Source organism: Danio rerio, chromosome 23 (assembly GCF_049306965.1).
Source record: "Danio rerio strain Tuebingen ecotype United States chromosome 23, GRCz12tu, whole genome shotgun sequence".
Taxonomy (NCBI): domain Eukaryota; kingdom Metazoa; phylum Chordata; class Actinopteri; order Cypriniformes; family Danionidae; genus Danio; species Danio rerio.
Window position 1 is genome coordinate 24,069,960 of NC_133198.1, and position 15,187 is coordinate 24,085,146.

The following is a 15,187-nucleotide window of genomic DNA, read 5'->3' on the forward strand; positions in this document are numbered from 1 at the left end:
CCAACAGTGATTTGAACATCAGATTTGGCACAGATAGGTGTTCATTTTATTCAGTCACTCACCGTCCTGGCACAGGTCTCCATTGACTCCAGGTGGGCAGCGGCACTTCCCACTAATCGGGTCACAGGTGCCCCCGTTTCTGCACTTGCAAGTGAAGGAGCAGTTTTTACCAAATGTTCCCTCTGGACAGGCTAAAATAGATAAAAGAAAGTTTCTTAAAGTGTTAATGATAACTTTTTACCCATAGTACACTTCTGTTTGTTCGCTCCCACTTTACAATATGGTTTCATTAGTTAAATGTGCTGTATGTAAGTTTTTGACTCTTCTAAAGCATAAAAATACCACAATGTTTGCAGATATTTCAATAACATGTCAAGTGAACGTACCTGTTTATCTGAAATACAGTATAAAGTCAGATATTCTGCGTTAAATTTTTTTTTTTGTTTTGTTAGTTTTGACCTGCTTAATGCTAGTTTAGCCAATTTTATTTAGTTTTCTGTTGTTCAGCTGTGAGAAATAGAAGCTGTTTCTAATATATCAATTCGAGGTGTTAATTAGAACAAAAATGGCATTTAATATGGAAAACATCCCTTCAATCGGGTGCCGCTGCTTTTATTTAGGACACGGTTTAAATCACTTGCTCCTGTCCACAATCTAGCAACCTGCACTTGCGTTTTTTTTTATGCAAGAGTGCAATTCCTGCATGAACAAATATTGTAATAAATGTATCTTTAATATTTGTTCATCTTAGTAAATGCAAAATACAACTTTATTGTAAAGTGCTACCAATTTGTCTTTTAAAATGATCAATATTATTAAGAAAAAAAGCATTAAACTAATCAAAATTGACTTTATAAAAGCAAATAAAAAGTTCAGTACTATCTTGTTTTGTTTTATGTTGCAGCAAAAATAAATTAATTAAATAAAAATGTATAGATAAAAGATTTCTATTTCAAAATGCTGTTCTTTCAGACTTTTTTCAGCTTTTTTCTGAAAAAAATGAAATGTTTTTTTAAAAATGTGAGACAGAACAACATTTTTAAACCTATTGATAATAAATGTTTGTTGAGCACCAAATTATCATATTATTTAGATTTTCAAAGAATCATATTACATTGAAGACCAAAGTAAATGTAAATTCAGCTTAATTACATGAAAACAGAAAATACATAAAAATTTATTGGGAATTTCCAATATTATAGTTTTATTGTATTCTTAATCAAATAAACACAGTCTGACCAACACCAGAATTTTAAATGCTGATTATATTTGCAGTATTAAAGTAAAATAAATATACAGTAGCTTGACCGCCCCAGACTTTTTAATGTTGGTGTATGAATAAAACTACATAACAGACACACTTTGGTTACAAAGGATCCCCGTCCACCCATCTGGACAGTCACAAGCATCTCCTTCAGCATTACAATATCCTCCATTTGAGCAATCATCACACGTCAGGCTGCAGTCATGGCCAAACGTCCCATTCAAACACACTGTGACAGACAAGACAATAGTAAGATTAACAAGAAGTTACAGGAACTAATTAGAAATAGGAATATTTAGCATATCAACAAACCAAACTTCTCAGCGAAGGTGCTCTCTGCCCGCAGCTCTCCAAAACTGTCCTCCTCATAGTCATGATAGCGCTCCAGGGGTTGTGGGTAATCCTGGAGGAGAGCGAGATGAAGGAGAGGACGCTCAACCACCACTGGACCGGGCAATTCCTCAACCGATCGCTGGAGAGCTGGAGAAATTACAGAGAGAGAAATAGATATATTTACATATTTACATCTGATGTTATGCATAATATACTGTCAGTCAATCAAGAATTCACAGGATGATTAGATATTGCATTACATTTAATGGTTTTTTTTTAATTGGCTGGATATAATTCTGCTTATTAATCAGATCAAATACAAAATAAATTGACATTATTCAGATCACTGTTAGCTTCTAAAAAGGGGTTGCAAGTCTTATGAAGTAATATATTGTATGTATATTACTTTTGGAACAAATATACACAAAATAAAATGTTATTTACATACAATAATACATATATACTATTTGACTGACTGCTTTCCTGGCAACCAGTCTCCTGCATGGTGTCAATGTGATGGTTTTAATGAAATGAAGTAAAAGTAGGTAAAGTCTTTAATAAATTATGAATTACCCATACCACTAAGCGTACACTTATCCATTTATTAATATCACAATATATCTTTATCTAGATTTTTGTGATTTTTTTTATATGTAAGATAAAAAGGAAGAACAGATTTATTTACCCAGCTTTATTTGTTCAAAACTGCCAAGAATGACAGTAATTGTGAGCACAACTATATAAAGGTAAAAACCAAAAAAAAATAAATATCAAGGGAGAGTCAATTTATTTTATAAATTTTTTAAAAAGTGAAACTTGTGTGATATATTATTTCACTACACACAAAGTAAAAAAACAAGCCTTCATTTGATTCAATTTAAATGATTATGGACTAAAGATGAAAAAATCCAATATTTCACAAAGTTAGAATATCTAGACAAAGTTCAACATTGTAGACTCCCTGTGTCTCAATCTATTCCGCTAATTAATGTAGAGCCTTGAAATTGTCAGAGTCTGGCTTGACTGCTGACTTGATGGTTGTGCAGAAGACCATCATTGGAACCCTCCATATGGAGGAAATGTCTCAAAAGTCACTTGCAAAAGAAACTTCATGCTCTCAAAGTACAGTATAATTAATACAATACAGTAATTTAAAGAGTGTTAAGAGGATGAAAAAAATCTGGCTGGAAAAAGGTACATGACCATAGCCTTGAGAGGATTGTTAAGCAAGGATGACTGAGGCTGGTGTCAGAGCATCAAGACCCACCACATACTGTACAGACATCTGCAAGACATAGGCAACAGCAGTAGGATTCCATGTGTCAAGCCACTCCTGAACAAAAAACAACGTTAGAAGTGTCTGTGTTGAGCTAAAGAGAAAAATACTGGTCTTTTGCCCAGTAGTCTCCAAGTCCTCTTTTCAGATGAAAGCAAATTTTGTATTTCATTTAAAAAATCTAGATCCCAGAATCTGGAGAAGGAGTGGAGAGACATACAACTTAAGCTGCTTAAAGTTCAGTGTGAAGTTTCCACAGTCAGTGATGGTTTGGGGTGCCATGTCATATGCTGGTGAGGGTCCATTGTCTTTTATCAAGTCCACAGTCAACGCAGCTCTATACCAGGACATTTTAGAGCACTTCATGCTTCCTACAAGCTACTTTTTGGAGATTATTTTCCAGCAGGACTTAGGACCTGGACACAGTGCCAAAGCTACTAGTACCAGGTTTAAGGACCATGGTATCCCTGTTCATAATTGGCCAGGAAACTCACCTGACCCTGATCCCATTGAAAATCTATTGGCTATTGTCAAGAGGCAGATGAGGGAACAGAGACCCCAAAATGCAGACGAGCTGAAGGCTGATATCATCCCATAACCTCAACTGTGTCAAAGGCTGATAGCCTTTATGCCTCATCGCCTTGATGTTGTAATTAGTGCAAAACAAGGCCCAACAAGTACTGAGGAAATAATACAGTATGGTAACACACTTTTCAGAAGACCAACCTGTGTTTAAGATACTTTTTATTGATGAAATTTTAGAATTTGTGAAACATTGGATTTTTTCATTTTTGATTATTATCTTTAATACATAATTATTAAAATTGAATCAAATGAAAGCTTGAAATATTTCACGTTGTGTGTAGTTCACTGATGTAACACACAAGTTTCACTTTTTGAAACAAATTATTAAAATGAATGGACTTTTCCTCGAAATTCGTATTTCATGGCACATACCTGTGTGTGTGTGTGTGTGTGTGTGTGTGTGTGTGTGTGTGTGTGTGTGTGTGTGTGTGTGTGTGTGTGTGTGTGTGTGTGTGTGTGTATGTATATATATATATATATCATTCACGAGAACAGTGACTAAATCAAACCCAAAAGACAGCGCATAACTGACATCCCCATGATGTACTCACAAATGCAGGAGTGTCTGTCCTCACCAAGTCGATATCCAAACCGACAGAAGCAGTGATATGAGCCAGCCGTATTCTGACAAGTGTGTTCACAGCCTCCTCTATCAGACGCACACTCGTCCACATCTACACAAACACAACACAAAGTGAACAATACTGTATGTCTCCTCGCTCTCCTTTAATGTTGGTCATCAGTAAACAGGTTGTGAAGTACCGTCACATCCGCATCCATCTGCATTGAGTCTGTAACCTGCCCTGCAGTAGCATTCATACCCTCCAGGGTAGTTTGTGCAATCCTGCTCACAGCATGACGTTCCTTCCTCACATTCCTCCAGATCTACAAAGCAAAGGCAATAAATGAAAAAGGATTAAAAATAAAAACTAGCACAGGGAATCATATAACATGCCATTTTAGTATTTCATTTATTCCTGTGATTTAAAGGAGATTTTTAGCATCATTATTCCAGTTTTCAGTGTCACAGGATCCTTCAAAAATAAGTCTAATATGATGATTTAAGACTTAATAAACATGTTTGATTATTACAAATATTGATTGACTGAGAATTAATAATTGTCCATATAGAAATCTGATATATGGCAAAAATGCAAAAGACATGAATGACATATACTGTAAGTTATTGTTTGTATTTCACATTAACTATATGTCATATATGCAACATATATTTTAAAATATTGCAAAAATATGTACCTATATTTGTTCAAATAAATAATCTATAATTACATATATATGTTCATATATAGCCATATATCAGCAAATCAACAATTTAAAATGATTTCTGAAGAATAATGTGACACAAAGAATACTGTAGTAACGATGCTAAAAATTCAGCTTTGTTTAGAAATCATATAATACAATATATTAAAACATAATGTACTTTATCAAAACAAAAGATATTATTTTATAACCGAAATAACACAGCACAATGATACTGTGTATTGCATTTGTTATTAATTTAAATAAATGCAGCCTTGGTAAGTAAGAGAAAAAGGATTTTTGTCCAAAATAAAACATTAAAGTTGATCCTCCCAAAAAATAATGCCAAACTTATGACTGGCAGGCATTTGATTTTGCTTTATGTACATGAGGACTGGTGCTTTTGAAGGTTTATCAGTGCAGATGCACAAATCCAAGAAATTGTTTAATTAAAAAAACTCTTTAAAATGTATGTACGCTTTTGTACACCTGCATACTCACCCAAACAGGTTTTGAGGTCTTCGGCGAGCTGATAACCATGATTACAGCTGCAGACAGGCCCAAGAACACCATGCTGACAGCGATGTGAACAGCCACCATTATCAGAGTCACAGGTATTGACAATCTCCATTTCAATACCTACAGGAAGCAGATTATTAAAGCAATGAATATCCAAAATAAATTGATGATTAATTCTTTAACAGTATGAAATGCAATACGTTGGATAAAATAGATATTGTTAGCAAGGATTATGTTGCTGATTGCATGCTTTTAAAATGAGTTACCATGTTGGTAACAAATTTTTAACATGAATCATATTGTTAGCATAAATTAAGGTGTTTTAGAAAAAAATCGTCTTAACATGCAGTGGTGTAAAGAGAACAGAAAAAATCTAACTCAAGTAAAAGTACTATTACATTTACTCAAAAATAAAGTGCAGAGTACTGAAGAGTAGTGAGTATTACACTGTGAAAATTATTCCACTTTATTCATTCATTCATTCATTTTTTGGGGGGCTTACTCCCTTTATTAACCAGGGGTCGCCACAGCAGAATGAATCGCCAACTTAAACAGCACATGTTTTTATGCAACAGATGCCCTTCCAGCTGCAACCCAACACCGGGAAACACCCATACAGTCTTGCATGCACACATATACACTACGCCCAATTTAGCTTATTCATTTCACCTGTACCGTATGTCTTTGGACTGTAGGGGGAAATTGGAGCACTCCAATTTCAATTTGCATTGAAACCCACGCGGACAACATGCAAACTCGCACAGAAATGCCAACTGACCCAGTCAGGGCTCGAATCAGCGACCTTCTTGCTGTGAGATGATCGTGCTACCTACTGCGTCACTGTGACGCCTATTCCACTTTATTCCCTGCATATTAAAAATGTAGCTCATACCCCTTTTAAAGGGTGTTTCTAAATGTGTAAGTTTTTGCCATTCATGGACTATACATTTTAAATCAGAGATTAATTTAAAGTTTATTAATATACACACCTAATAAGTGGAAAGAAAGCAGGTTGATGAGTTTATATGCGAAGCAAATTCGTTTAACCTAACAGTCAAAAATCTGGCTGTGCCGATATGTTAATGCTTAAGTTATGCACTTTAAACCCTGAATAACAAGCTACAACTGTCCAGCAGTTGGAGCCACAAACGAAGCTCATGCAACCCTGATAGAATACATGAAATCTGTGTAATCATGTGTTTGTAAGCATAAAACTCTGTAGTGTATTTAGTTACTGTTTAATGTCCTTTTGTGATTTTAGTCATTATACTGTAGTTATTCTTCTTATCAGTGACATGCAGTTTAAATAGTCTCATGGTCATTTCAGGTAACAATTTAGCAACTTCTTGTACATTTTCCACTCAACGTAGACAAGAAAAAATAAACATATAAAGTAGTGACTGCAGGTTTTAAAGGAAAATTGTCAAGCAGTAGAAGCATCAATTAAGTATAACTCAAGTATAAGTACACACTTTTAAACTACTTGGTTTTTCCCAGTCAAACTGGGAAAAACAACTTAATTATAGTAATTTGACAATTTGTAATTTGTTCCTTTACACCACTACAACATGAATTAGCATTCTGCATGTTTCTAGTTTGATTTCTTAAGGAACTTGTTTTTTGAAACCTGCAATACAATATTACAATTTAACTGTATTTCTAATCAAACACAGTACACAGAAAAAATATTCATTGGATTTACAAAATTTTAAGGTAACTGGTTGCAAACAATTTATTTGGGCTGAATTTAAACCAACAAATTAAGTTGAACATTACTAAATTTAATATTTTTGTTTAAATCCATCCCAAATAATTTGTTTGCAACACTTACCTTTAAGAAATTTGGTTAATCCAATTTATCATATTTTTCCAGTGTAAATGCAGCCTTGATGAGCAACAGATACTTTTTAAAAAACTTTAAAACTACAAACTTTTAAACAGTTGTGTGGATTAAACACTACAGATCTCAATTGTTTATTAACTATGATTGATTCTCTTGATAAAATACCACTATTGAAAGTATATTAGCAATTTGTATGTGAAGCATCTATTTCCCCTCTGTGTATGCAACAAAGTTTTCATGCTTCTCTGAAACATGACCAAAAGTTAATCAACTGAGTGTAACTCACGGTAGCATTTCCTTCCATCAGAGCCCAGCTCGTATCCTGGATTGCAGATGCAGGAAAACGATCCTGGAGTGTTCCTGCAACTGTGTGCACATGCTGCCAGTCCTGTTTCACACTCATTGACATCTGAAACACACCGATTACAAGTTAACGATGACAAGTTGCCTATTACACACACATCTGATTAGACTCAGGATTTCCTGACTCACTTTCAGTCAAACAAACTGAAATTCCTGCCTCGTGTAATCACTTAAAAGTATATCAAGGGCTGTAACTGGCTCATGGATCGTGGAAAGCTCTGCTCATTGTCTCCATCTCCAGCCCTGGCCAGTGTTGAGAAGACATGCCATCTAATCCATCTAATTAAAGACAGTGCTTTCACTGTACTCACACCATGGGAAAGAAACTTCTTTAAAAACTTTGGTAAAAAGAGGCTCCAGCAGATGAGAGGCAGTTTAATACTTTCCTTGACAGTGCATCTGAACTCTTCGCCGCTGCTGTCAGAAGCTTTTACCTTCACAGCTCTTCTGGTCCACTGCTAGCATGAAGCCTTGGTGACAGCTGCACACAACCCGACCACCATCACTGCGACATAAATGCACACAGCCGCCATTCTTCTCCACACATGGGTTCCTCACTGAAAAACACAACATTTAAGTCCGATCAAGTCATTTCACTGGCCCTCTCCCTCACACACATAAACTCTCATTATCTTGTCAACACAATCCATGCAGTACACATGCAGAATTCCTGCAGTCTTCACAGTCTGCATTCCCATACTTTCCAGGCCAGTTCTTAGTCAAGATGTGACATAAAACACATCATATATGCAATACGCAGTGGAGAGCTTTCGGAGGACAGATTTCATCCAGAATAAATATGAGAAGGAAAAAATCGTGTTTTAACTAGCAAGATATACTGCATGAGTGAGGCGAGGAATAATGTCAGGTTTATACCTGCTATAAACTTACCTTTCAACACATTTTTATAGATTTGGGTGCAAATCGGGGTTATTTGACCTGCTCAATACCAAAGAAAACGACAGTGTATGTTCGCTGAGCACCAAACGCAACTAGGCAATTTGTGTTTAGAAAACCTAACTAAGGTAAAGTATACAATACATATAAGGGCCATTCTTCAACTACGGGCACTTTTAGCCTTGTGAAGCCTTGTGAAAACTTTTTCAAATTCAACAAAACATAGCCACAAAAGTTTAAACAATTTGTCTAGTTTTAAGATCTGTAAGAGGACAAACTTAGATAAGAAGAGAAACATTTTTCCCATCATGAACTGAACAAATGTCAATTCCAGCACATCTCAATACACTGAAATAAATTATGGTAGTCAAACTTCGTCTAAGATCATTTGTGACATGATCTTAATGACATTTGTACAGTTTATTGTGAAAAAAATGAAAAATAGCTTCACTGATTAGCTTTCAGATTGATACTAGCCTTTCATGTATACAAACACTCTTACTTACCTTCATTTTGTGTGGTTTTTAAAAACATCTTTAAAGGTACAACATGTTTGGAAATGACGTAGAATAAATGTATTCCCTTATCAAGCAATATTTACCTTGATTTTTCATCAAGTGTTGTTGATAAAAATAATTCCCTCCATTTTGAACATGTTCTCAGATGGCACTATTCATTTTCATAGAAACCACCTAAATAATCTTCTACACAAACTTTTTTAAGCGACATCCCAGTGTTGTGGTGGAAATGACACTGAAACTGTGCGGCAGCTATATAAATAATATTGATAATAGTCTCACATTAATAACTACAAAATATTTAAATTATTTCACTACTGCTTATTGAAGATACATGAATAGTTACCAGATAAATAATATTTTAAAATGTTATTTTCATAGTTTAAGTTTAAAACTCTGGGTGTGCGACAAGGCGAAAACAGTGATTTTGACACTCAAAAGCCGGTTTAATAATATGAAAAAATATATAATAGAAAGGTAGTATTATTTTAAAGTAGGTTTTATTGTTAATTTGACAAAGAAAGAGGAATTTAAACAAAATTATATATTTTTGTATATATGATCAAAGGACATAAGTGCCCGTAGTTGAAAAATTACCCATAAAAACTGTGAATATAATATTCATTGGTGATGTACAGTACAACAGATCATTGCTTTGCTTTGTGCATTCCAGTGGTGGGTATTTTGGTGACTCTTTCTGACCATTGCATAAATGTAACTTCAAGTTGGCACACTAGTGGCTGGTGTTGTTGTAAATAAATCTGAGACTGTTTACATGCACACACATAATGTGATTATAATGGGATTTTGGCATAAAATATGTAAACACAATACTCATACTCATGTAAACACAATACTTATATCAAACAAACAGTTTTCTCTTCATTTCCAGTAAAGAAAAACACATGAGCATCACATGAGCTTCACAATAAAAACAAAGATCCAGCACATAAAATCAATCAAAAGCATATGTAAGTTTGAAACATTTTCATGTGTGGAAAAAAATGAACACCTGTGACCCTGGACCTTGGTCTTAAGTAGCACATGGGGATATTTCTGGAAATACATTTTATGGGTCAAGATTATAGATTTTTCTTTTATGCCAAAAACATTAAAATATTAAGCAAACGTCATGAAGTGTTTTTTATTTTCAATTATAAATATGTCAAAACTCAATTAGCTAAATTATTTTAATAAGTAAAATGCATTACTAAATACTTAATTTGCACAAATTTAAAAAGGATTTAATCAATATCTAGATATTTGAACCTCAGATTCTACAGTAGATTCCAATAGTATCTCAACCAAATATTGTGCTGTCCCATCAAATCACACCTCATCAGAGAACGTATTTACTCAGCTTTCAGGGGCATATAAATCTCAAATTTAAACACTTATTTATCACTAACTTATATATTACATATTTAAAACCACAAAAAATGCAGATGTTAAAAGGATATATATATATATATATAAATACAAAAAAAGAATCTAACTAAATATTAACATAGAAAATAACTATAGTGCTACACAAGATTTACAAAAAAAGATATAAATGTCAAAGGTATACATTTAATATTTTTTTTAATTTACAGACAGTCTTTAGTTGGTCCCTGCTGCTGAGCTGGTGGTGATGCAACTTGTTTCTAGTTCCAATTTGACCCTGAAGTCAAAGTTTCATAGCATTACATCTGTTTCCACTGTTGTAGCATTGCACAGTCATAGTACTGTTTGTAAGAGTGAACTTTAAGTATTAAACTGGCAGAAAGACTCTTATCACAGGGCTGATCACAACAATATGAAAACAAGTAATCCTTTTGCGTCTGCTTCAGACAAAAAAAAAAACAAAATGCTTGCATGTTTTGTGTCAATATCAAGAGAAATTATCCGTACAATAGGATACACATTCCCCCCTCTCTTTCTCTTTCATTTTCCTTGTCTTCACCTAACTCTGTGGTAACACTTCATAGGGGAACAATGGTCTCTGGTGAGCGTCAGGACATTGGATCTGGGTACAGTGTACAGTGGATTTGAATTTTGGCAGACATACTGGAATTGACGCCATGTTTGCCAAGATGATGATGCTGTTAGTCTGCATAGTACAGTATTTCTAAACCGCTATTTAAAGCAGGCGAAAGAATAATGCACTGTTTTCATGTTTATTGTTACTGGATTCCTTGACCCCATTATTAAATTTAATAAGTACTCTTGAGCTCAACCACTTTATCAAAGTATTTAAATTGAGTATAAATTTAGTCTAACTTCATTTGAACTCATCCAGGATGGACTCTGCAGTCTCATTGACGGACAGAATGTCAGAGAAAACAGCACATCTGGCTTTTAGTGATCTCTTTCTTGAGCTTCACCCTTTCAGCCAAAACTCTTCCATCTATTCTGTACGTCCAAGAGCTACATACTGACTTTATGAGATAGCTTCAGACCAAAGCTTTTCCTGCTTTCATCCTCCTGTCAGCATGCTCCTTGACTATCAGCATGCGATACAGACATTTTATGAACAACGTCATGAACATAACAAAACTTTCAGAAGGTAAAGAGTTTAAACAAGCAACAAAAAGAACCACTTCTGCACCCTGCTGAAACAACTGGCTTAGACCGATGTGAATTTCCATACTGGTTCAGACTTGATAGAAAGTACAGTATTTAAAAATGATAGTTCACATCAAAACGATGGCCTTATTCTAGTCTAATGGATTTGTAACCAACATTTCAATGTGGCCAAGTTTCATTTAAATAAACAAATGAATAAATTAATGAATAAATAAATAAATAAATAAATAAATAAATAAATAAATAAATAAATAAATAAATAAATAAAAACATTTTAAACAATTATGTAATGAGACCATCAACACTCTCTCATTGCTTGACAGACATTTATTGTAGATTTAGGAGTTCATTGGGTAATATTAAACTGTTTTAGTTTGTATGCTGATGAATGTTTGATATTTACTCAAAAAATATATGACAAAGTCATGAAAACTAATGTGTTATGTTACTTTAACTTAATTTGATAAGTTAATCAGGTTTCAATGAAATTTTTTTTAGCTATACAAAGTTTAACGGAATATTTTTAGTTCGCTTGACTCATTTAAAGGTGCAGTTGTAAGTTTGACATCCAGTGGTTGAATGCTCAGGTTACAGAAGTAACCCTTCGTTCCCCGAGGAGGGTAACGGAAATGCTATAGGTGGATTTGATCTTAGAAAATCCACGTATGGGAGGATTCGGTTCAGAAGCCGCTTGTCTGAAAGAGTATTGAACGGGCCAATGAAAGCCAATGAATTGGCAGCGTAAGCTTGCGCAGGTGTGCTTCATTGCCAATTATCCCAGCATATAAGCACACGTGGAGTGAGCAAACGCCATCCTTTAAAGCTAAAGAGACTTTCTAACAGCTAAGGGACAGTCATTATGGCGATGGAATATAGCATTTCCGTTCCCCTCCTCGGGGAACGAAGGGTTACTTCTGTAACCTGAGCGTTCCCCTTCGGGTGGGGAACTCCAATGCTATAGGTGGATTTGATGTTAGAAAATCCACATATGGGACAACTATAGAAAGCGCCATAATGACTGCACCTTACCAAGGCCTCCGATGAGGGGATAGTCAGGCAAGGCCTGACGCACCCACATCATGGGAGGCGCGGTCCTCCAACGTGTCCCTGGCACTAACTTATCCCACTTCAACAGAAGTTTTACGGATTTACATATATTTTTTGGGAAGTCGTGAGCGTCTAGTTAATTCTAGGAAAATACGTTGGGAAGCGTGCAATCCCGATAGGGAGGACGCTGTGGAGGCCATCCGCTGCCCAATGGGGGAGAAAAGATGGCAAGATTACATATGGACTAGCCCTAAGAAGGGGGAGTGCGCATAGAGAAGGTGGTTAGCGGAGAGGGAAGACACGGGTCCACCCGAGAGGGGGGACTTAACCGTGGCGGAATAAGCATATGGGATCGCCTAGTGGGGATCACGCATAGCAGGCACCTATACCCAAAACGCGGGCTGACCAGCGGGCAGACCTACAAAGTAGTGGGCCAGCAAGTGACTCCTCCGCTAAGTCAGTGCTGGGGGCCACAGAGGAATCTGCAGGGCTCACCTGATGGGGAACTTTACTAACAGATAAAAAGGCGCACGTATCTCCGTGTTAGGGAGAATGGCGCAGCAAGCGTGTTTCAACACCCTATCGAGTTGTTTCCTCAATCACCAAAAGGTTACCTAATACCCTTGAGGAAACCGGCTCCACTCGCAGATTGTAAAACCTTGCAAATGTGTTGGGTGTCGCCCAGCCCGCAGCTCTACAAATGTCTGTTAGAGATGCGCCGCGTGCACGCGCCCAAGAGGATGCAACGCTCTGAATGGAGTGTGCACGCACTCCCGAGGGACACGGCTCACCTCTGCTCGAATAAGCGAGTGAAATGGCATCCACAATCCAGTGGGATAATCTTTGTTTCGATAAGGCACTTCCCTGCTGCCAACCGCCATAACAGACAAAGAGCTGCTCAGATGATCTAAAGTTCTGAGTACAGTCCACATAAATGCGCAGAGCGCAAACTGGACAAAGTAAGGAAAGGGCTGGGTCTGCCTCCTCCGGGGCCAGCGCTTGCAGGTTCACTACCTGATCTCTAAAGGGGGTGGTAGGAACCTTGGGGACATAACCTGGGCGGGGTCTCAGGATAACGTGAGAGTAATCCAGCCCGAATTCCAGTCACTGACCGAAAATGCTTCCAGGTCCCCGACCCTCTTGATGGAGGCCAACGCGACCAGCAGAGCGGTCTTCAGGGACACTAGCACCTCAGAGGAACCGGATGATGAGGTCATGCTTTCCCACGGTGCCACCAGCTACCGCATTATGATAAGCGGAGATGGCGGCCACGTAAACCTTGAGAGTGGAGGGCGACAGCCTGCTCTTCAGCTTCTCTTGAAGGAAAGAGAGCACAACACTGATCTGGCAGTTTCGAGGGTCTTCTCTGCGAGAGACGCACCATTCAGTGAAGAGACTCCACTTCAGGGCGTAGGCGCGCCTCGTGGAGGGGGCTCTAGCCTGAGTGATGGTATTAACCACCGCAGTAGGTAGGTTACCTAAGTCTTCCTCGCGTCTAAGGACCACATGTGGAGGTTCCAAAGATCGGGGCGAGGGTGCCAGATGGTGCCCTGTCCCTGAGAGAGTAGGTCCTCTCTCAAAGGGATCCGCCAGGGGAGGGCTGTCGCGAGGAGGGAGAGCACTGATATCCAGGTCCAGTTGGGCCAGAGGGGCGCAACTAGCAGAACCTGTTCCTCGTCCTCCCTGACCTTGCACTGTAACTTCGCGAGCAGGCTCACTGGGGGAAATGCATACTTGTGCATGCCCCAAGGCCAGCTGTGGGCCAGTGCATTCGTGCCGAGAGAGCCCTCGGTCAGGGAAAAAAACAACTAGCAATGAGTGACTCCAGAGGAGAAAGACGGCGGGCGAGGAACACTGCCAACAGCTCTAGGCGATTGATATGCCAATGCAACTGGGCACCCTTCCACAGGCCCGCAGCTGCATGCCCGCGACACACGGCCCCACAGCCCGTGTTGGAAGCATCTGTTGAAACAACAACATGGCTGGGCGCCTGTCCTAGAGGCACACCGGCCTGTAGGAACGAGGGGTCGTTCCAAGGGCTGAGGGCGCGGCGACACAGCGCAGTAATAGAGACTCGGTGTATGTCTGCGTGCCATGCGCGTCTTGGGACTCGATCGTGAAGCCAGTGCTGGAGTGGTCTCAAATGGAGCAATCCGAGCGGCGTGACGGCGGCTGCGGATGCCATATGCCTCAGGAGCCTCTGAAAGAACTTCAGTGGGACCACTAGTTTGCTGTCGAGCTCTCTCAGACAGCCCAGCAACAGGCGAGCGCGTTCCCCGGACAGCTGCGCTACCATAGTGACCTAGTCCAGCTCCATCCCGAGAAAAGAGATCCTCTGCATGGGGGCGAGTTTGCTCTTTTCTCGGTTGACCTGAAGCCCCAATAGGCGGAGATGCCGAAGCACCTTGTCTCTGTGCATAATCAATTGCTCCCGCAAGTGGGCTAAAATCAGCCAGTAGTCGAGATAATTGAGTATGCGGATGCCCGCGAGCCGAAGGGGCGCTAAGGCACCCTCCGCGAGTTTGGTGAAGACCCGCAGAGACAGAAAGTGCCCAAAGGGGAGGACCTTGTATTGGCACGCTCGACCTTCGAACGCAAACCGCAGAAACTGGCGGTGGCGCGGAAGAATGGAGACATGGAGGTACGCGTCCTTCAGGTCTATGGCTGCAAACCAAGCCCGAGGACGAACGCATTGGAGAATGCGCCTATGC

At 38.4% G+C, this 15,187-nt stretch overlaps 1 protein-coding gene across 17 annotated transcripts in view; it reads right to left on the reverse strand.

The window, feature by feature from the left end:
* The window catches only part of megf6a (multiple EGF-like-domains 6a), a 142,255-nt gene that overhangs the window by 40,642 nt on the left and 86,426 nt on the right, over nucleotides 1-15,187 (reverse strand). For 13 of the 17 annotated variants that reach the window (XM_073938929.1, XM_073938926.1, XM_073938924.1 and 10 more), the window contains 8 exons: nucleotides 7,881-8,003; nucleotides 7,370-7,492; nucleotides 5,223-5,360; nucleotides 4,221-4,343; nucleotides 4,010-4,132; nucleotides 1,577-1,744; nucleotides 1,362-1,493; nucleotides 63-191 (listed from right to left, as the gene is read on the reverse strand). In XM_073938929.1, the coding sequence (XP_073795030.1) occupies nucleotides 63-191; nucleotides 1,362-1,493; nucleotides 1,577-1,744; nucleotides 4,010-4,132; nucleotides 4,221-4,343; nucleotides 5,223-5,360; nucleotides 7,370-7,492; nucleotides 7,881-8,003 (1,059 nt within the window). The remainder of the gene's footprint in view (nucleotides 1-62; nucleotides 192-1,361; nucleotides 1,494-1,576; nucleotides 1,745-4,009; nucleotides 4,133-4,220; nucleotides 4,344-5,222; nucleotides 5,361-7,369; nucleotides 7,493-7,880; nucleotides 8,004-15,187) is intronic. The other 4 variants (XM_073938934.1, XM_073938936.1, XM_073938933.1 and 1 more) reach the window with 1 other exon arrangement.